The sequence below is a fragment of the Pyxicephalus adspersus genome, chromosome 3 (assembly GCF_032062135.1).
Source record: "Pyxicephalus adspersus chromosome 3, UCB_Pads_2.0, whole genome shotgun sequence".
Lineage (NCBI taxonomy): Eukaryota > Metazoa > Chordata > Amphibia > Anura > Pyxicephalidae > Pyxicephalus > Pyxicephalus adspersus.
The window spans coordinates 67,672,560-67,689,960 of record NC_092860.1 but is presented as its reverse complement, the minus strand read 5'-3'; the positions used below and the strand labels follow the sequence as shown (position 1 = coordinate 67,689,960).

General features: G+C 36.2%; 1 protein-coding gene across 2 annotated transcripts in view; it reads right to left on the bottom strand.

Annotated features, from left to right (window-relative positions):
- Positions 1 to 5,617: 5,617 nt before the first annotated feature.
- Positions 5,618 to 17,401, bottom strand: part of CRLF1 (cytokine receptor like factor 1) — a 76,115-nt gene continuing 64,331 nt past the window's right edge. For both annotated transcript variants that reach the window (XM_072407087.1, XM_072407086.1), the window contains exon 8: positions 5,618 to 6,100. In XM_072407087.1, the coding sequence (XP_072263188.1) occupies positions 6,087 to 6,100 (14 nt within the window). In that variant the 3' untranslated portion in view covers positions 5,618 to 6,086. The remainder of the gene's footprint in view (positions 6,101 to 17,401) is intronic.

Here is a 17,401-nt window from a genome sequence, read left to right as displayed (position 1 = left end):
AAATGACAGCTGAATTAACATGTTAGTTGTACAATATACCTCTTGTTATATAGCCTGAGATGTCTACTTTCTTCAGTAGTGCCATTTTATTGGTTAATTTGACAGTGCTGGATCATTGCAAAGACAGTAAGGTGTCAATAAATGAACCATGAACAAAATACAAAGGACAAATTGTTCATCATTAACTCTACTGTAGACCTTATGAAATGTCCAGACAGAAAGTAACACACACATGCAGGATATTAAACATACTCAGACGTAGCTGTGAAAATAAAGCAGCATTTTTCTTTACCATTGTATATGCATGAAAATAAATAACAAGAGGTTTGATATTTTACTATCACATTTCATTTTTTTTTTTTTGCACCAACAAACAAGTTCAGCACTCCTTATATGTCTTGTTAAATACCATGGGGTATCTTTTTTTTTAATTGAATTAACAGTAGCTATTTCTAATTTTTTGTAAGTTTTATTTATTTTTGTAATTTATGCGATCACCATTCAGCCACTTTATTAGATACACCTGTTAAACGCAAATATCCATATTTATTTAGACATGTGGAGACTTTAATATGATCTGCTGAAGTTCAAACTGAGCAGCAGAATCGGGAGGAAAGGTGATTTAAGTGACTTTGAACATGACATGGTTGTTGGTGCTAGGCAATATTTTTGAAACTGCTGTTCATCTGGGATTTTTATACACAACCATCTCTAGAGTTTACAGCAAATGGTCTGAAAAAGGGATAAAATGCAGCGAACACTAGTTCTTTCGTTGAAAATGTATTTGGAGTGTACAGACATAAAGGGACTTTAAAGGCATCTCATAAAATCCCTGATGAAGCAGTTTCTGACTGCGAAACGTGTCAATACATGATAAAACCTGTGAGAATATGATACACCTTTAGGATATTGTTATACTCATCTATGTATAATGCAGTACAAGGATACTAAATATATGGTTGTTGCAATTGTTCTTCTTTGATGCTAAATTGTATTTTAATGTTACTTTTTAACTATGAGAAATAAATGTGATAAGGATTTTATGAGATGCCTTTAAAGTCCCTTTATGTCTGTACACTCCAAATAACTTTACCCATATATATACAACTTTACCCATGGCAGGCCTATACAGCCTTTCTTTTAGTTAAAACCATTGTACAACAAATTCCTATTTGTGACTAATCAATTCTTTTGTTGAAAATGCCTGGTTGAAGCTAGAGGTCAGAAGACAATGACCAGACTGGTTCAAGCTGATAGAATAACGGGCAACAGTAACTCAAGTAACTATTTGTTATACCTTAGGTATGCAGAGGAGCATCTCTGAATGCACAACATTTTGAACCCTGAAGCAGATAATACACTAAATAGTTAAGAAACAGTTGCAGACTGATGAGGTGACCTCTCTGCTTTCTGCTCCTGTCAGCACAATTGCATTTAGAACATTTTATTGACTTTCTAATTCTTCCCTTCTGCCTCCTAGTTCAAGTGCAAAGGGAACACCTACACCAGTTAAACTTTAAAATACATGTAATTATTTTCAAATGGAAACAAAACTGAATTAACTAGTGTATTTTTATATCTGAAATTTAGCTTTAGGTATATTTAGCTTTTATGTAAACATTTCTACTATTTTATTTTACTTAACCTCTTGCTCATTGATCCTCATAACTGGCGTTGCTTGGAGCCAGGATGCAAGAAAGAATATTGTGAGAAATACACAATTCACTTTGGAAACCAGGCTCCTTTCTCTGTTTTACACACCTGAAGTTAATCACTCTGTTGCCATAGATGTGCAAGCAAAACCATGGAGACATAATTTATGATTATTAATAAAATGGGTAGAACTTGCCTGAAGGAGGGGAGACCTTGATTACAGCAATTAACACAGCTCGTGCTAGGAAGGTGTGTTTCGTGTTGACAGGCTCTACAGACTTCATTATTCACCTAGAAGGAGCTGCCATTCTGTGTAATCATCCCCTTTTTGGCTCCAGCAGAAAGGAAACCAACCTCAGAAGCACGTGAAGAGCAGAGTTGCTTCCGACTGAAAAAAAGCACGCCTTCAGGTTTTTCTTCCATACTAAATTATTATGTGTAATAGCAATAACTGGCTGTCTACAGTAAGCCTAATATTTATAAGGTGAGAACATGCAAAAGAACATACCACCCCAACACACTTTTCCAGGAAATATGATTATGCAGGCATAGTAATAGGATAGCTGCTGTATCTATAGTAGAAATATAAACACATTTTAGGCATTATATTGGCAGCTGTGTTTTGGAAATTAATACCAGTAGATAATTGTTATGACTTTTCTACATATGTGAGTCATGGCTTAGCAAGAGTTTCCCTGTATATCAGCCAGCCTTTTCGTTTGTTGTCTGTCTGATGCCAGCAAGGGATATCTGAATCAAACTGGTTTGTTTTTAGCAACATAACATTATGGAAAGATCCACAATACACATGCTACTTAACAGGACCTCAAAATGCCAAAAACATGGTATTCTTTGAAGGCTTGACTGCTTTTAAATCACTAACCACCATTATGTAATTTTGGTTATGATTAGTAATTAATTATCATGATTAATTATCAATGATCATGATTTTGCATGCATTTGCTTTTCACATGTTACAGCTGAAACACACGTAAAACCATATTCATTTACCAATAACAAGATGGTATATATTTGCTGGTATATGATATAAGATGACATTCTTTTCTTTATGGTATAAAATAAAAATGTTAAATGAAAGTCAATATAATATAATAAAATGCAAACAGGCAAACCTGTGAAAGTAAATTTTAGTGAATTATTTCGTCCTTGTAATGGTAGAGGAGCAAATGCATGCACAACTGACAACATAAAACAAATAAAAAAAAAGTGAAAGGCTACAGCATATGTTAGAATGTTTGGGCACAGTACAATGATGAGTTTAGTTTGATAAACCTACATAGCCCATCCTAAAAAAAAACTGTTAATGCTGATAATGTTTAGTGCAATAGGATAGGCCAGTGCACACTGGTACACCTAAAAAGTTTGAAAAATCTTCCAGGTTACCATATGTATAATTTAAAGTGTTTTATTAGCCAACACTTTTTTGTGAGTTTTAAGATTGTGAGAAAGATTAGAACCATAGTTAAGTTTTCATTGCTGTTTCCCTGTGAAGCATGTAAACTCTCTATTTGATCCAGCGAATTGTTACCAAGACAAAAACTAAGCAGCAATCCATACTTGTTCAAAATTCCAACAACATGAAAGAATTAGAATTCCAGCCACTGATAAACTATACCATACTTCAAAAGTTTTTTTAATCAAACAACACAGAAATACCTTTCTTGACCATCTGGACAAAGAAGGAATTAAAAAGTAGGGAATTCCTGGCAAATATATATTTAAAAAAAAAATATTCAACATCATCTCAAAAACATTTCCAAAACAGACAAATGAAAAAAGAATGCCACCTTTAAACATATTTTGGCACCATACAACAACACATCTGAATAAATTAGTAATTGGATATCAAAGTTTTCCAACACGTTTTGCTGAGTAAATTGCTTCTTTAGGGAATTGATAGCAAAACAACTGGTTGATCCACCAGGTAGCTGGTTAAAGAAAGCATAAGCCCATCAAGTAAATATCATGTCAACACCTAACTCTAGGATCACACTTGAGTAGAATAAATTCCATTTACCCTTTTTGATGATCAACCATACATGTGCTGAAGCATACCAAGATCAATATAAAAAACTTTGGATGGTTGTCAGCAACAAAAGCAGACAAATTATATATATATATATATATATATATATATATATATATATATATGTTTTGGTCTTACCATATTATAATATGTGTTATGTTCCGGGTATAATAATATCAATTTGTTATGTATCCAAATATACTACACACAATTATACTGTTGATATTCTGTATCCAGGTTGTTTGTAACATATTGCAAAGCATCACAAACACTATTTGGACAAATTGAAGTCCTTTAAAACAATGTATGGTTTGAGTTTGGCCTGATCTTCCCACGTGCGTCCTAATTTTGAAGGACTGTGGAGGAGGTACAAGTATTCAATGTAATTTTGTACTAACAAAGTATTCATTATCTTACATTTGACTCCTGAAAAAACAGAGAGAATCCACGAAATGTGTCAAACTCTATGTATATGTGAGACTGGATACAATCATTTTAAGATTTTTGGTATTGTTTGATGCTAGGTATGATTTTATAAGAACTTTTAATGTAAATTATAAATAAAAGTTGTTTAGGCAGTGCCTTAAAAGTCCCGTACTTTTCTTTTTTGGTATTCTTTGACTCCTTTAACGAGACAGCCGCTATCTCAGAAAAAACTGACACCATGAATGTGCACCTTCAACGACTTTTCAGCTTGTTATGTGTGTTTTCCTTCTGCTCCGGGGTTTGTGTTCCTATGATGCGAAGGCTCTGATCGGGGTGGGGTAGGCTGAAGTATCAAGGGATGGGGAGAGTGCATGTAATGCCATTTCTACATGGCATGCCTGTCAGTGATGGATGAACGCCGGTGTAGTATTGAGCTGAACAAAGCTCTGAGACACATCTAGAAAGCCATATTGCTTTCAGTGGATTTGTTGCCTTATAATGAATGGGGTAAAATAAATTCTTTCGATACCATGGATTTCAATAGTGTAATTTTTACTTTAGATTGTTACTTTTTGTTCAACAATTATTTGTTTATTGACTGAATTTATTGTAAATTTGAAGTCCCCTTTTGCAAAATCTACCCTTGATCCACAGAGCATTATATAACTCTTCTTTGTCTTGATAAATAACCCTAAATGAGACACTTTTTAAAATAAGAAATGTTAATACAGTCTATGGTATGTTATTTTTTAAAGGTGGTTTTGGAATTAGTCTTAACAATATCTTTGTTTACACTGCTGATGTTCATCATGTTTTTGAGACTGATCTTGGCACATGTATGTTTGATCATCATTAAGGGTAAACAGCATATGTTTTACTCATGTAGAGTCAGGGATATTGACTTGATGTTCTTATGTTTTCTTCATTCAACCAGGTATTTTGCTCTCTATCTTTGAAGAAGCAGTTTCATCCGCAAATTGTGTTGGGAAACTTTGATATCCAATTACCAATTTATTTAGATGTGCTGTTGTATGGTGTCGGACTATGTTTATTGTTTTTTTTTTTTTTTAAATTTGTCTGTTTTTGAAATATTTTTGTAATGATATTGAATACAATTTAGTATTTTTCAACATAAATTTGGCAGGAACTCCCTACTTTTTAATTCCTTCTTTATCCAGATGGTCAAGAAAGGTATTTCTCTGTTGTTTGGTGAAATATGTTATTCTAGGGATTTGGCAATCTATTGATAATTTTGCCAATTAAGGGACCTACATTTATTTTGCTATACATGAAATTTTTTTTTTTTTTTTTTTTTTTTTATTGGAAGAAAAAGCCTAATAAAATCTTTTTTTGGCTTTCTGTGGCCCAATTTGGAACTCAATCCTCAGTTCCTGTCACAAGTAATACCAGTCACTGTACAAAAACAGCAGTTCTCCTCATAGCAACAAAGATATTGAATGGACAACTTTGTCTTTTTTTAAGATAGTTTGAACAAAATATCATTTTAATTATTGTTGACATTTGGATTCATATAAAAACAAACACAGATAAAAAGAAAATGTAACCATACAAAATAAAAATCATAAAAAAGTAAAATTTCTGTAAGCAGTAAAAACAGCCAACATTTACAAAATTTAAATAAGCATTACAATAGTTTTACAAATTAGGCATTCAAAACACACAGTTCTGTAAAAAACAGTCTTCTGCAAGACTGTTTGGTCACCTTCAATCCGTGGTTTCTGGAGGGGGATGTGACGTACACTGAATTGAAAACACATAACTTCATCTCTCTTGAACTCGTTTTTCTTGGGACAGCAAAGCTCACCATCGTGATCTCAAAAGTCGAACTCAAAAGTCTTCTTCAAAGCGATGCTCAAGTTTTGCTGGTGTTTTGCATAAAGTCCTCAGCTCCGCTTCTTTTGTGTCCTCCTGCCCGGCTAAAATAAGATGCTATAACTTATCACCTGGTAGAACCTGAAAGTATAGAAAACATCTTCAAGGCACTTTTTCAGTTTTAAACGTGAGGACTTTTTCGTGGTGGTGGTTATTTTGGTACAGTATTTTGGTGGTTAGCATTTAATTCTTGATATACTTGTAAATACAGATATATACTTGTAATTAAAAATTTTCAGTGATACTCAGTACAGTCTTGTGTTAACACTGGAAAAATGCAATATGGCTTTTGTACTTTAAGTGATTTTTTTTTACATGAACTTTTAGTGATAATAGTGGTCACTTTATAATGTATTGTTTCCTATCTAAAAAGGGCATCCAAAATAGCCAACACGTGTAATACAGTAAAACAGTAGAGAAAATTCTGTTTTTAGTCTAGATATATAAGTACTTTGCTGTTTAATGTTTTGACTCTTTGTTACTCTATTTATAAACCAGTGACAGTCATTGATGGTCATTAAAACACTCTTTGGTGGAGAACCTTTTAGGTCCATTTGTTTTCAATGGCAGTGATTGATTCTCCACCAGAGAATGTTTCAGTAAATTTCAGATTCACTGCTTTTAAATAGACCCCCTTAAAGTAAACTGCATAGCAAACAAAATGTATAAGTTATTTCAACACACCTCTGCAAGCATTGTCTGTACAGAGCAACTACATATGATAAATGCACTTTGGTTGTTGGGCATGTTTTTTTTTTTGCATATCAAGCCCCTGTTTTAAACTATGTCTATCCTCTTTAAATGATCATTTGATGTTCTACCAGGTTCTAATAGTTCCCATAGATATGCCATAGCAGCTATCACATGACAAAGTAAAACATTTAAATTGTTGCAAAAAATTAAATGTGAACAAAGTAGTAAAATTAGCAAGTTATATGCACATTTATATTGGTCGTCCCAGCCAGATGACCATCTGCTACAGATCCTAAGGTCAGGCACACTTTAGATTCCCCAATAGATATCTAATAACAGGTTCCAGCTGTCAACTTTCAGTATCTTTAAACAAGACTTACATTTTCAGGCCAATGCCAATGCTATTAAGTGTCTATGCTTTTCAATTTGTCTCATTTGTGATTGCTTGTTATTTGATGCCCCCCCCCCCCAGACCACCCAGCTTTTGCAGCCACTCCAGATAAATTCTTAATTAGATTAAACTGTTGCTGTTGGTGAATACTGAAATTATTACTGATTCAAAATTTAGGACCGTGTCTGCTCGTGTAATTCCGCACCAAAATCCTATGGTTTGTAGAAAACATAGACATTGTAAGTTGGAAGGACTAAGTTGGGAAGGGAACAAACTTATATCTCATCTGACGTGCACACGAAATGAAAATTGCAGAACACTAAGTATTGGTGTAAACATGTTAGTGATACTATCTTTGAAAATGGCACTGGAGTTTACAGAACGTTTGTGGGAGACACAAAATCAAACACGAACAAAGAATAATATACTGGTACAGACAGCCAAAACATGTTATCAAATGAAAACACCTTAAATGTATTATGAGCAAGCCAATAAATTGTGTAACATCATTTAAAAAGGGAGAAAAAATGAAAAAACAAGGGAATGGGTGTAGGAAACGGACAAAGGAAAAACCAGGGAAAGGTGGGTATGGGTCCCATGTCAAATATGAACATAGGCTTATCCAGCTAATCCAATATTCATAGGTGTAATAACCTAGAATCAAGGTCTGGCAAACTATGATGATCCAGCCATGGCAAACATACCTAGGAAGGGAGCCTCTCGTTATAGCACTCATTCTTTCCAGGATGTTGGTATCCATGAGCCTGGATATTACTGCCACAAAACTTAATAAAGGTTTCTTCCAGGCCGCTGCTATCCTCTCGCGGCCAAAAAAACAAGGGAGGCCAATTTAAAGGGATGCCTGGGTAGAGTATGGATAGGTCTATGTAAAAGGGCCTCCCATGGGTCATTTCTCAATTAACCTGCAGTACTGTTCTCAAGTGGTTGTAGACCCAGATCCAGAGGTGCTTAACTGTAGTGCAATCCCACCATATATGTAGAAGCAAGCCTATAGCTCCACATCCCCTGAAACACCTGGGAGAGCTCACAGGAATAAACTTAGCTGTCCTCTCTGGTGTCATGTACTATCGAAGCATTAGCTTGTAAGTGTTTTCTTGCACAAGTACATTAGGGAAGCACTTAGCCTCTGCCAGCCAGATCTCACTCCATTCCTCCGAAGACCAGGTGACACCCAGCTCCGCCTACAATTTCTTCACATTAAGACAGCTTCTGGGTACCAGCCATACCATAAGTGCATAAAGTAGGGACACCAACCCCGCCGATAAATTACGTAGACAGCATGATTCAAAAGCAGTCAATAGGAGAGGACAGCCTGAGCTATTATTACCAAGTCATGACAGCAAAAAGTGTCTGATTTGCCAGTAACCAAAATATTTATTATCGTGGAGGGACCAATGTTCCTACAAATAGGCAAAGGACTTCACCCCAGTAAAGGTGAGCACTTCAGTATCTTTTAAATCTTTTTTAGTAATCATATTGGATTTTCTTCATTTAGCAAATAAACAAACATTTAGGCTGTGAAAGCTTGTTAATATTATTTAAGTCTGTTTCCTGTCTAAGGAATTAAGATTAATTCATTTATTTAAAATGAGCCAGTCTGGACCAGCTGTGACTTCCATTCCTGGCATTACATCCTTACTCTCTTCCAAAGTTTTCTCCCTGATGCCCAATAAATTCAAATGTGACTTTCTGTTGTCAGATGACTTTAGCTCTAAAAGGTTCATGGTATCCGAGTTAACACTTTTAAAGGAATAACAGTTCCTTTTATTGCTGAATAGAACAAAATCCTTCCATTATTGTTTGGAAGTCCTTTATGAGGCAAAAAATGTACTGTTTAATATCACATCTTCTTAGCATGGCTATAGACTGGACTCCCACATGTGCATGAATTACATTATCCATGTCAGGCCAATCAAGATGGTCAAAGATCTGAACAAGGAAAATAAGAAGAAAGAAAATGGCCACTGCAATAGATCAGGGTCAGGTGAGCAAACACAGGGTTTGGTTCTGCAATAAAGGACCCAGGGACAAAGGTTAATATATGCCATGTGATTTAAGAAAAAATGATAGATAAATTAACTGTATGCAAGCTTTGATTGTTTACTTGTAAAAGTATAATTTTATTTAGAAGAACACATCAATCACAGATGTGTTATTTTGGGTATGCAACAGTATTACTTTAAATGCATTTTTGTTCACATTATCTTAGTCAAGTGTAATTCTCAACAAGTCTTTTACAAAGACTGAGAGGTTAAATTTTTGAATCTTTTAGCTTTGAATTTAAATTACTATGAGGGCTTAACACAGGTTGGGCTGCTGTCAAAAGAAATGGATAAGAAGGCTTAGTCTTAAAAACAAGTCTTTAAACAGTGCTTAACCTCATATTGATAATAATACTGATATATATTATGTCAGAAAAAGTTGCTGGTTGTGGTGTCAGGAATACTTTTTTTTCCATGTGGGTGTCACCCAAATGTTTATTCTGTAGCATCAGTAGCAGGGTTTTTGTAGTCATTATAGTAGTCCAATATAGTAAATAATCATGTGGTTCACCCACTGCCTGCATGTGGTTTGTTTTTAAAAGTACCTCCCTAATGTACTGCATTTCTAATATTTTCTCTGCCTTCAGCTGCTTTTGCCTCACAAGGAGGCAGTAAGCAAAGCATCCTGTTGGCTTACAGCGCCTAGTATATTGGTCTACATGGTGTTTCTCCAGTTAGAACACATAAGGGATTTTACCAGTAATCTCTGCTTCATTGTGGCTTATTTTTCCCTTCAAATAATGAGCCAATAATACAGTGAAAAGAACCCCAGTTCCCTAGAGCCTATACTTGCACTATTATCACAATGGCAGTTATTTATGGCTTTGTAGTATGGCCAATGTTAGGGTGTCACAAGTGTCACATTTATTGTTTTAGCCTTCCTGCCAGGTGAACACTTGTTAGGTATAGCTGCCTAACATGGCAACAAACCCTTCTGACCTTCTATAAACCAGGGTATTTCATAACAGAATACTGTTCTACAAGGTTAAAGACATGTCTTAGGCAAGGCATGTGTTTGCATTTTTCCTGATGAAGGACAGCCAGGGATGCTTGTGTGTAACCATAATCACCTTTCTGTGGTAGGTCAGTGATTGCAATTGATCAAATAATTCCACTGACACTTTATTGCCACTTTGTGGGCTTTAATGGCAGAAAGAGGCAGGAGGAAGAAGGCACATTAGCAGAAGTTGCAAACAACTGGATTCCATAAAACTAGGAGGAAGAGGTAGAGGAATGCATTATCAGCCACACAACAACCCACTGCACATGCTATGGCTTTATAGCACATTCACCCTAAGACAGACAGGCATGGCCTTCCTTTTAATGGCCCAGTACAATCAATAATTTGTCCTGCTGAACCAGCAACCCCCTGCTAACTCCATGTGCGGAACCTCTACCTCTTACTTTAGGCTTGTCTGACATTTTTAGTGAGAGGATTTCTATCTATTGGCAGCTATGCCAATAGGATTGACACACACACAAAAAGATAGTCATAAAAAGTACTCTTTGTTATTGAACTGTGAAAATAGAGGGAAGGGTACACAAGAGTATTTAGTCCAAAACACTGCAATCATAGTTTTATAGTACATTATTACACACAATACCTATAGCAACAGCAATAACTATATCAACTATAGCAAGAGCATACAGACTATAAACTCTCACTGAGCAGCTCCAAAATAAACTGAAAATGTCTGCTCAAAAACCCACCCTTATATAATAAGCTGGGACATTATAAAGCCTTATTTGCCCTTTTACTAAGCTCTAACAGTTGGTTTTGCCTTCCATTTGGAAGTGCCGGAACCAATCTCAATGTATATTTCTGATGTGCACAGATCAAAATTATTCTGTTCACACAGACCATTTGAAACGTTTTCCTGATTGTTTTTTTTTTTTTTAGTTTTTTTTCTTTTTTTTGCTGACTGACCATGTTTTTACCATCTGTGCCTTGCAATACTCCGCACTTGTGTTCATTTTATTCCCCATTTCCACTCTCTCCATCTATATTATACATTTAGCAGTGGATTCCCAGGCGACACTAAGCAAGTGTGACATGGTTAGTAAGTTAGCCATATGAAATAAGACATGTCATTAATCACAGGAAATAATTGTCCTTTGAGTCCACTGAAAAATATCAAGTATTCCTAAATAATGTAGTCTTGTACTGTGAGTTTCACATTGGAAAATGCAGAGTACAGAAAACACATCATTGAAGGGGTTTTACCATTCTTAATTAGAAATAAAGCTGGGGCCACTTTCTTGCTTTTGTAACTGTCATCTGCAACTAGATCCTTTTCAGATAGATTTGTTTTAAAAAAAATGGGTTTACTGAACTCTGTTATAACATTTAATATAACATCACCAGAGACATATAAACACATTAGATATTGAACAGGGAATGGCTTGTAAAATGCTGTATACATTTTCTCCTTTTAACGAAGTACATAAAAAACACTTTTTTTACAGGAATAAATGGTTTAGAAAATATATCATTTTAGAAAGGCAGCCACGGAAACGTTTGCAAACTAAATGGATTTGGTAATGGACATAGCATATAGTATATCGTTATGTATTCATTATTTGTATTGAAATGAAGTAAAAAGGATCATTAGGCACTTTATATTAACAAATTCTGCTAAAAAAATAAACATTTGTGTGTGTATATATCTCTGTGTATTTAACTATTAGCCTGAAGCCTGCTTTAAGCTAACTATTTAAATCAACTGACAGCCTGTTGGACAAAAAAAAATTTTTCTTTCCGCTGCCAACATTACCTATGAAAGCATGTGAAATTTGGAAAATTCAATATTAACCCAATCTAGCCCCTTTGAAGATAGTCTATCTCAGATATTTTTGATCCTTATTATCAATGGAAAGCAAATGCCAGTATTTTTGAATAACCTATTGGGTTTGCTGATGTTGTCTTGTTTATCTCAAGCCATCTCCCTAAAAATCTTTTTGTTTTTGGCACATTTATGTTTTGGTAGAGGCTGATGGCTGGGGTCGTATGACTGCATGAAGGTAAGATTTGAACACATTAACGTTTTCTGAAATATTTTTATTTAGTGTTTTTCACTAGACTTTGTCATTATTGTTATTGATTCATACAACATGTTTTCATGTAATTCTAACAACCTATGCAATATGTGTTTAAAAGAAATCTAAACTCATTGGTATGTGGTAAGCCATAATCAGTAAGTATCCAAAATAAACTTGCCGATTATGGCACATACTTACCTTGAGCTGTCGCTTTGCAGCGATGGAACTGATGTTACTCCTGCAGATGCAAAAGCTTGTCTATTTTTTCAAACAGTAGTACCTCCTGGTGTTTTTTGTTTTGTCAGTTTAGGCCTGCATTCTAATTTACCAACCTGAAAAAAATTTCTATTTTCATATCAGCTTATTAAGTTACTAATGGATTCAAATCATAGGATACCTTTGGCACCTGTACACCACTATCTATTGTTGTAAAATAATATTGTTATTTTAAAATATGCTAAGAAAATTGTAAATAGGGTTATTCAAGTGTAATATTTTATTTTTTGAGTTTCAAATGCATTTGCTTGAGAAAGTTGATATTTTCCATGAACCACATTGAGACTGGTCTGCATAAACATTCTCATTAAGAATAGATGTGAAAGTTTCCTTAAGAGGGTTATATATATTTATGTAAATTCTAAATTATGTTGCATTTGGGAATGTTGGGACCATGGAGCTAGAGAAATATGCTATTTTTCTTGGTATTCCACAATGGTTTTGTGAAAACTAGTATAAAAAAAGTATTTTTTTCATTAAAACAAGTATCTTTATTCTGTATTTTTTTTTTTTTTTTTTTTTAGTTTGGGTTTCCAAATTAAAAAAAAAATGCTTATATCCACAATGATTCTAATGAACTGTGCATGTCGACTTTGAATGTGTTTAAAAAGAGAATTCCAAATATGGAGGAAGGAAATTGTTTCTTTAAATTCCACACCAAACTATGTTTTCATAGCAACTACGTGGGATGGCACCTTTAACCACTGAAAAGGACATTATATAAATAGGAGTTATTGTGTAACTGCCTAACATACCAGTAACACAAGTCTTTATGGTCTTATAAAAGCAGGTATATTGTAGGGTATTCATCTCTGAGAAGGCCTTGTGGGTTTATAGGCAGCAATTAAGGCATGGTATGTATCAGAAATCTGAAAGTAAAATATACAAGACATTTTTAAAAGGTGAAATAGCTCTCCCACAACCATAAACGGCACTTCTCACCAGCAATAACTTAGTGAATTTGGCATAACATCAGGTTCCCACAGCAACAAACATAGGTACATGCATTGGCTTTCTAAATATGACATTTTATTCCACGTCATAAAAAGATATAAAGATTTAAGTTTAATTCAGAGTGTACATGTCCCGAGTCGGTCACTAAAGCATCATATTTCACAGTTCGATGCATTTTAGTCTGAGCTGATGCATTTTAGTCTTCATTTAGTCTTAAGCTGATTTTATTTTATTTAAGCTGACTTTATTTAAGCTGATGCATTTTAGTCTTAAGCTGATTTAGAAATAAGGAAGCTGATAGATAAAATTGTTGTCTGCTGCATATTCAAATTATTGCAATATTATTCACTTGTTTTATCAAGTATGTGTTACTTTTCTATCACTTTAAATATGATGTCCTTAAATTATTCCATAGTGTAAAGCAAAATAGATGATAAGTTATAAAACGTTTTACAAATTTTAGTAAAATTTTTAGCTAGTTCTGTCTAGGAAATCTTCCAAATAAATGAGTGCTAAAATAAGGGCAGGTGATTATTTGTCATGCTTTCTCTCCATCTGTGTTATTCAGATTCCATGATTCACCAAGCAGCATAATTCTTAAACTACTAATAAATGTTCTTTTAACCATAGATTTATATAAATACTTATCTATGTCCCTTTGCTACGCACTGTCAAAAGCTACAATGCTACTCTTATTTGGGGCCCTTTGTAAGGCCCTGGTCAGCACCAGTCCTCACCAGACACCAGTTCCCCAATCTAACACTGCAGTCTTCACCTCTAGTAAACCCACGCTCACCTTCGGGAGACAGGTTGCGTCTCCCAGCACTCGGTTGCCCCCAGGATTTAGCACACAAAGGATAGTGTCTGGGGATGGGCTGGCAGCAGACCAGGAGCCCACAGATAAAGAGTACAAGAATACAAGGCGATCCAGAATACAAGCCAAGGTCAAATCGGTGTGATCAGTCCATCAAGCGAGGTACAAATGGAGTAGGCACAGGCAGAGTCGGGTTCACAAGCAGAGGTCCCTGCACCTAGTCCACCTACCTCTCTGGCCGAGGAACCTATGCAATTGGGCTCTTCAAGGCTGTCAGCCACAGAGGGGTTAAGGAGGAAAATTGCTCTGTTTGTACTGCTGTGAATCCCACCACTTCATGTGATCCTGCCCACAGAGGAAGTCAGGAAACTTCAGCACCTAGGTTGACCCAGGGAAACCTCCCTAGGCAAGCAGGTATTTCTTTTAAAATCTGATTACATTTTGTTACTTATGGAGGTTTCCTGGGGTTCCTCTGCAGAGCATTGCCAGGCCTTTCTGGATAGCGGAGCTGCTGGCAATTTTATGGATGAGGCTCTGGCACACTCTCTGGGAATTCCTATTGTTAAGTCTCCAGAGTCTTTATTTGTGTTAGCAATAGATGATTCTCCTTTGCAGCAGGGTAAACCTATAAAGGTTACCCCTGAGATTCTGCTAAATATTCCTTCCTCACCCAAAATTTTGAGACTACCATGGTTGTGCAGACATAATCCTATAGTTGACTGGGAATCTAGACAGATTATTGAATGGGGTGAAGAGTGTGTAGAAAAATGTTTGGTAGACTCATTACCTCTCTGTGTTACCGGTACATCTCTAGAGAAGCTGCCTATTCCATTTTCAGCTTTTTCTGATGTTTTCTCTCCTCAGGCCCCTGATGTCCTTCCACCTCACCGGCCTTATAACTACCCAATAGATTTGCTTCCAGGTACAATGCCACCCTGAGGGCACCTCTACAATCTCACAGGCCCTGACAATTTAGCCATGAAAGCTTTTATTAAAGAAAATTAGGAAAAATGATTTATCCACCCTTCTACATCCCCTGTTTGGGGCTGGCTTTTTTTTTTTTTTTTTTTTTTTTTTTTTTTTTGAGAAAAAAGATGCAAACCTAAGACCATGTACAGACTACAGAAGGTTGAACATAATTACTGTCAAAAACAGGTACCCTTCACTTTGTATTGATGACTTGTTTGGCCAGGTTAAAGATGCCCACATTTTTACCAAACTAGACCTTAGGGGGGCCTACAACCTTATTAGAAAAAGGCAGTGGGATGAGTGGAAGACTGCATTTAATACTAGGAATGGGCATCATTAGTACCTGGTTATGCCATTTAGTGTATGCAATGCCCCAGCAGTCTTTGGTTCAGCATTGTGCTCATGTTAGGGTCGGTCCTCCAGATACTTAGGGAGATCCATTTGTATGCCGAACTAGAAAAGTTTGTTTTAAAGTCCAACAAGTCCCTTTTCTGGGTTACATTGTTTCTGATCAGGGCCTGACGATGGACCCAGCTAAGGTCACTGCTGTCCTTGATTGGCCTTAGCCTACCAACTTCAAAGCCCTACAGAGGTTCCTAGGTTTGTTTTGCTAGGTTTTTGTTTATTAAAAAGGAGGTTTTTCTGTCTTGGTCACTCCCCTTACCGATCTGACTGGAGCAGATCCTTCCCAGTGGCCTGCCTAGGCTTGTGAAGCTTTTAAAAAACTGAATGTGTCTTTCTGCTTCACCCCTATCCTTGTATATCCAGAAATTCAGCAACCCTTCTTTCTGGAGGTGGGTGCCTCTGAGTTTAGGGTTGGAGTAATTTTAACTCAATACTGTGGAAATCCTGAACTTTTATATCAATTTGCCTTCTCTTCCCTAAAATTCTCTCCAGCAGAACAAAATTATGATATTGGGAACCGAGAACTCCTGGCAATCAAGTTAGCTTTTGAGGATTGGAGACATTAGTTGGAAAAAGCAGAGCATCCAGTGACTGTATTTACAGACCATAAAAATCTGGAATACATAGAGGGTGCCAAAAAATTAAATTCCCGACAAGCACGTTGGGCATTTTTATTTCACTATTTAATTTTTCCATCACATACAGACCTGGGTCCAAAAAGTTGCTTTATCTCGTAATTTTCCTTAAGCAAGCTCCTGTGCAGAATATATTCCTGAATCTGTCCTCCCGACTCACTGTGTGCTCAGGGTATTGTCTACCAGTCAGCTCTCACCTGATTTAGATTTTAGAGCCTCACCAGTCTGACCCACCTCCAGGAAATCTCTCAGGTCAGTTATATGTGCCACTACCTCTCCACCTGCAGGGTCTCCAACAGTTTCATAATTCTAAGGTTACTGGACACTTGGGAGAGAAAAAGACATTGCGCTACCGGAACTCCGTGTGTACCAGCTACACTCCCTTCCTGAGGATACTCAAGCATTTTTAAAGGCTCACACTACTTGTGCTCATAGTAAGACACCCCGCTTAGCCCTGGCTGGGACCCTACAGCCACTATGGATTTCACAGTGGATCTACTGGTTTCCAGAGCATGCACTGTAGTTTGGGCGATGATGGATCGGTTTAGTAAAATGGCACACTTTATACCCCTTTACAAATTGCCTACTGCTAAAGAATTATCACAATTGTTCATTGAAAATATTTTCCTCTTGAATGGTATCCCAGATAATGTAGTCTTAGAGGTGTGCAGTTTGTATCTCAATTGTGGCGTTCATTCTGTGCATGTTTAGGCATTTTTCTTTCCTTCTCCTCAGGTTTCCATCCTGAAACAAATGGCCAGACTGAGAGGACTAATCAATCTTTGGAGCAGTACCTCCGCTCTTTTGTTTCAGGTTGTCAGGAGGAATATGCGATTTATCTTCCATACAACTCTGTACATTCCTCTACCAAAATGTCTCCATTTCAATGTCTTGGTGGTTGGAATCCACATTTCTCTTCTCTTTCTGGTCCCCCCTCCAACATGCCTTCTTTGGAAGATTGGCTTACCCACATGACCACAATCTGGTCTCAAGACCAGCAGAATTTAAAGCAGGCTTCTGGCCAGCAGGAACGATTTGCTGATCAACATCGATCCAAAGAACCAGAATTTGTTCCAGGGGACTTAAATTCATTGGTCCATACCCTAGTGCTGAAAAAAATAAATAGAGTGACTTATAGGGTAA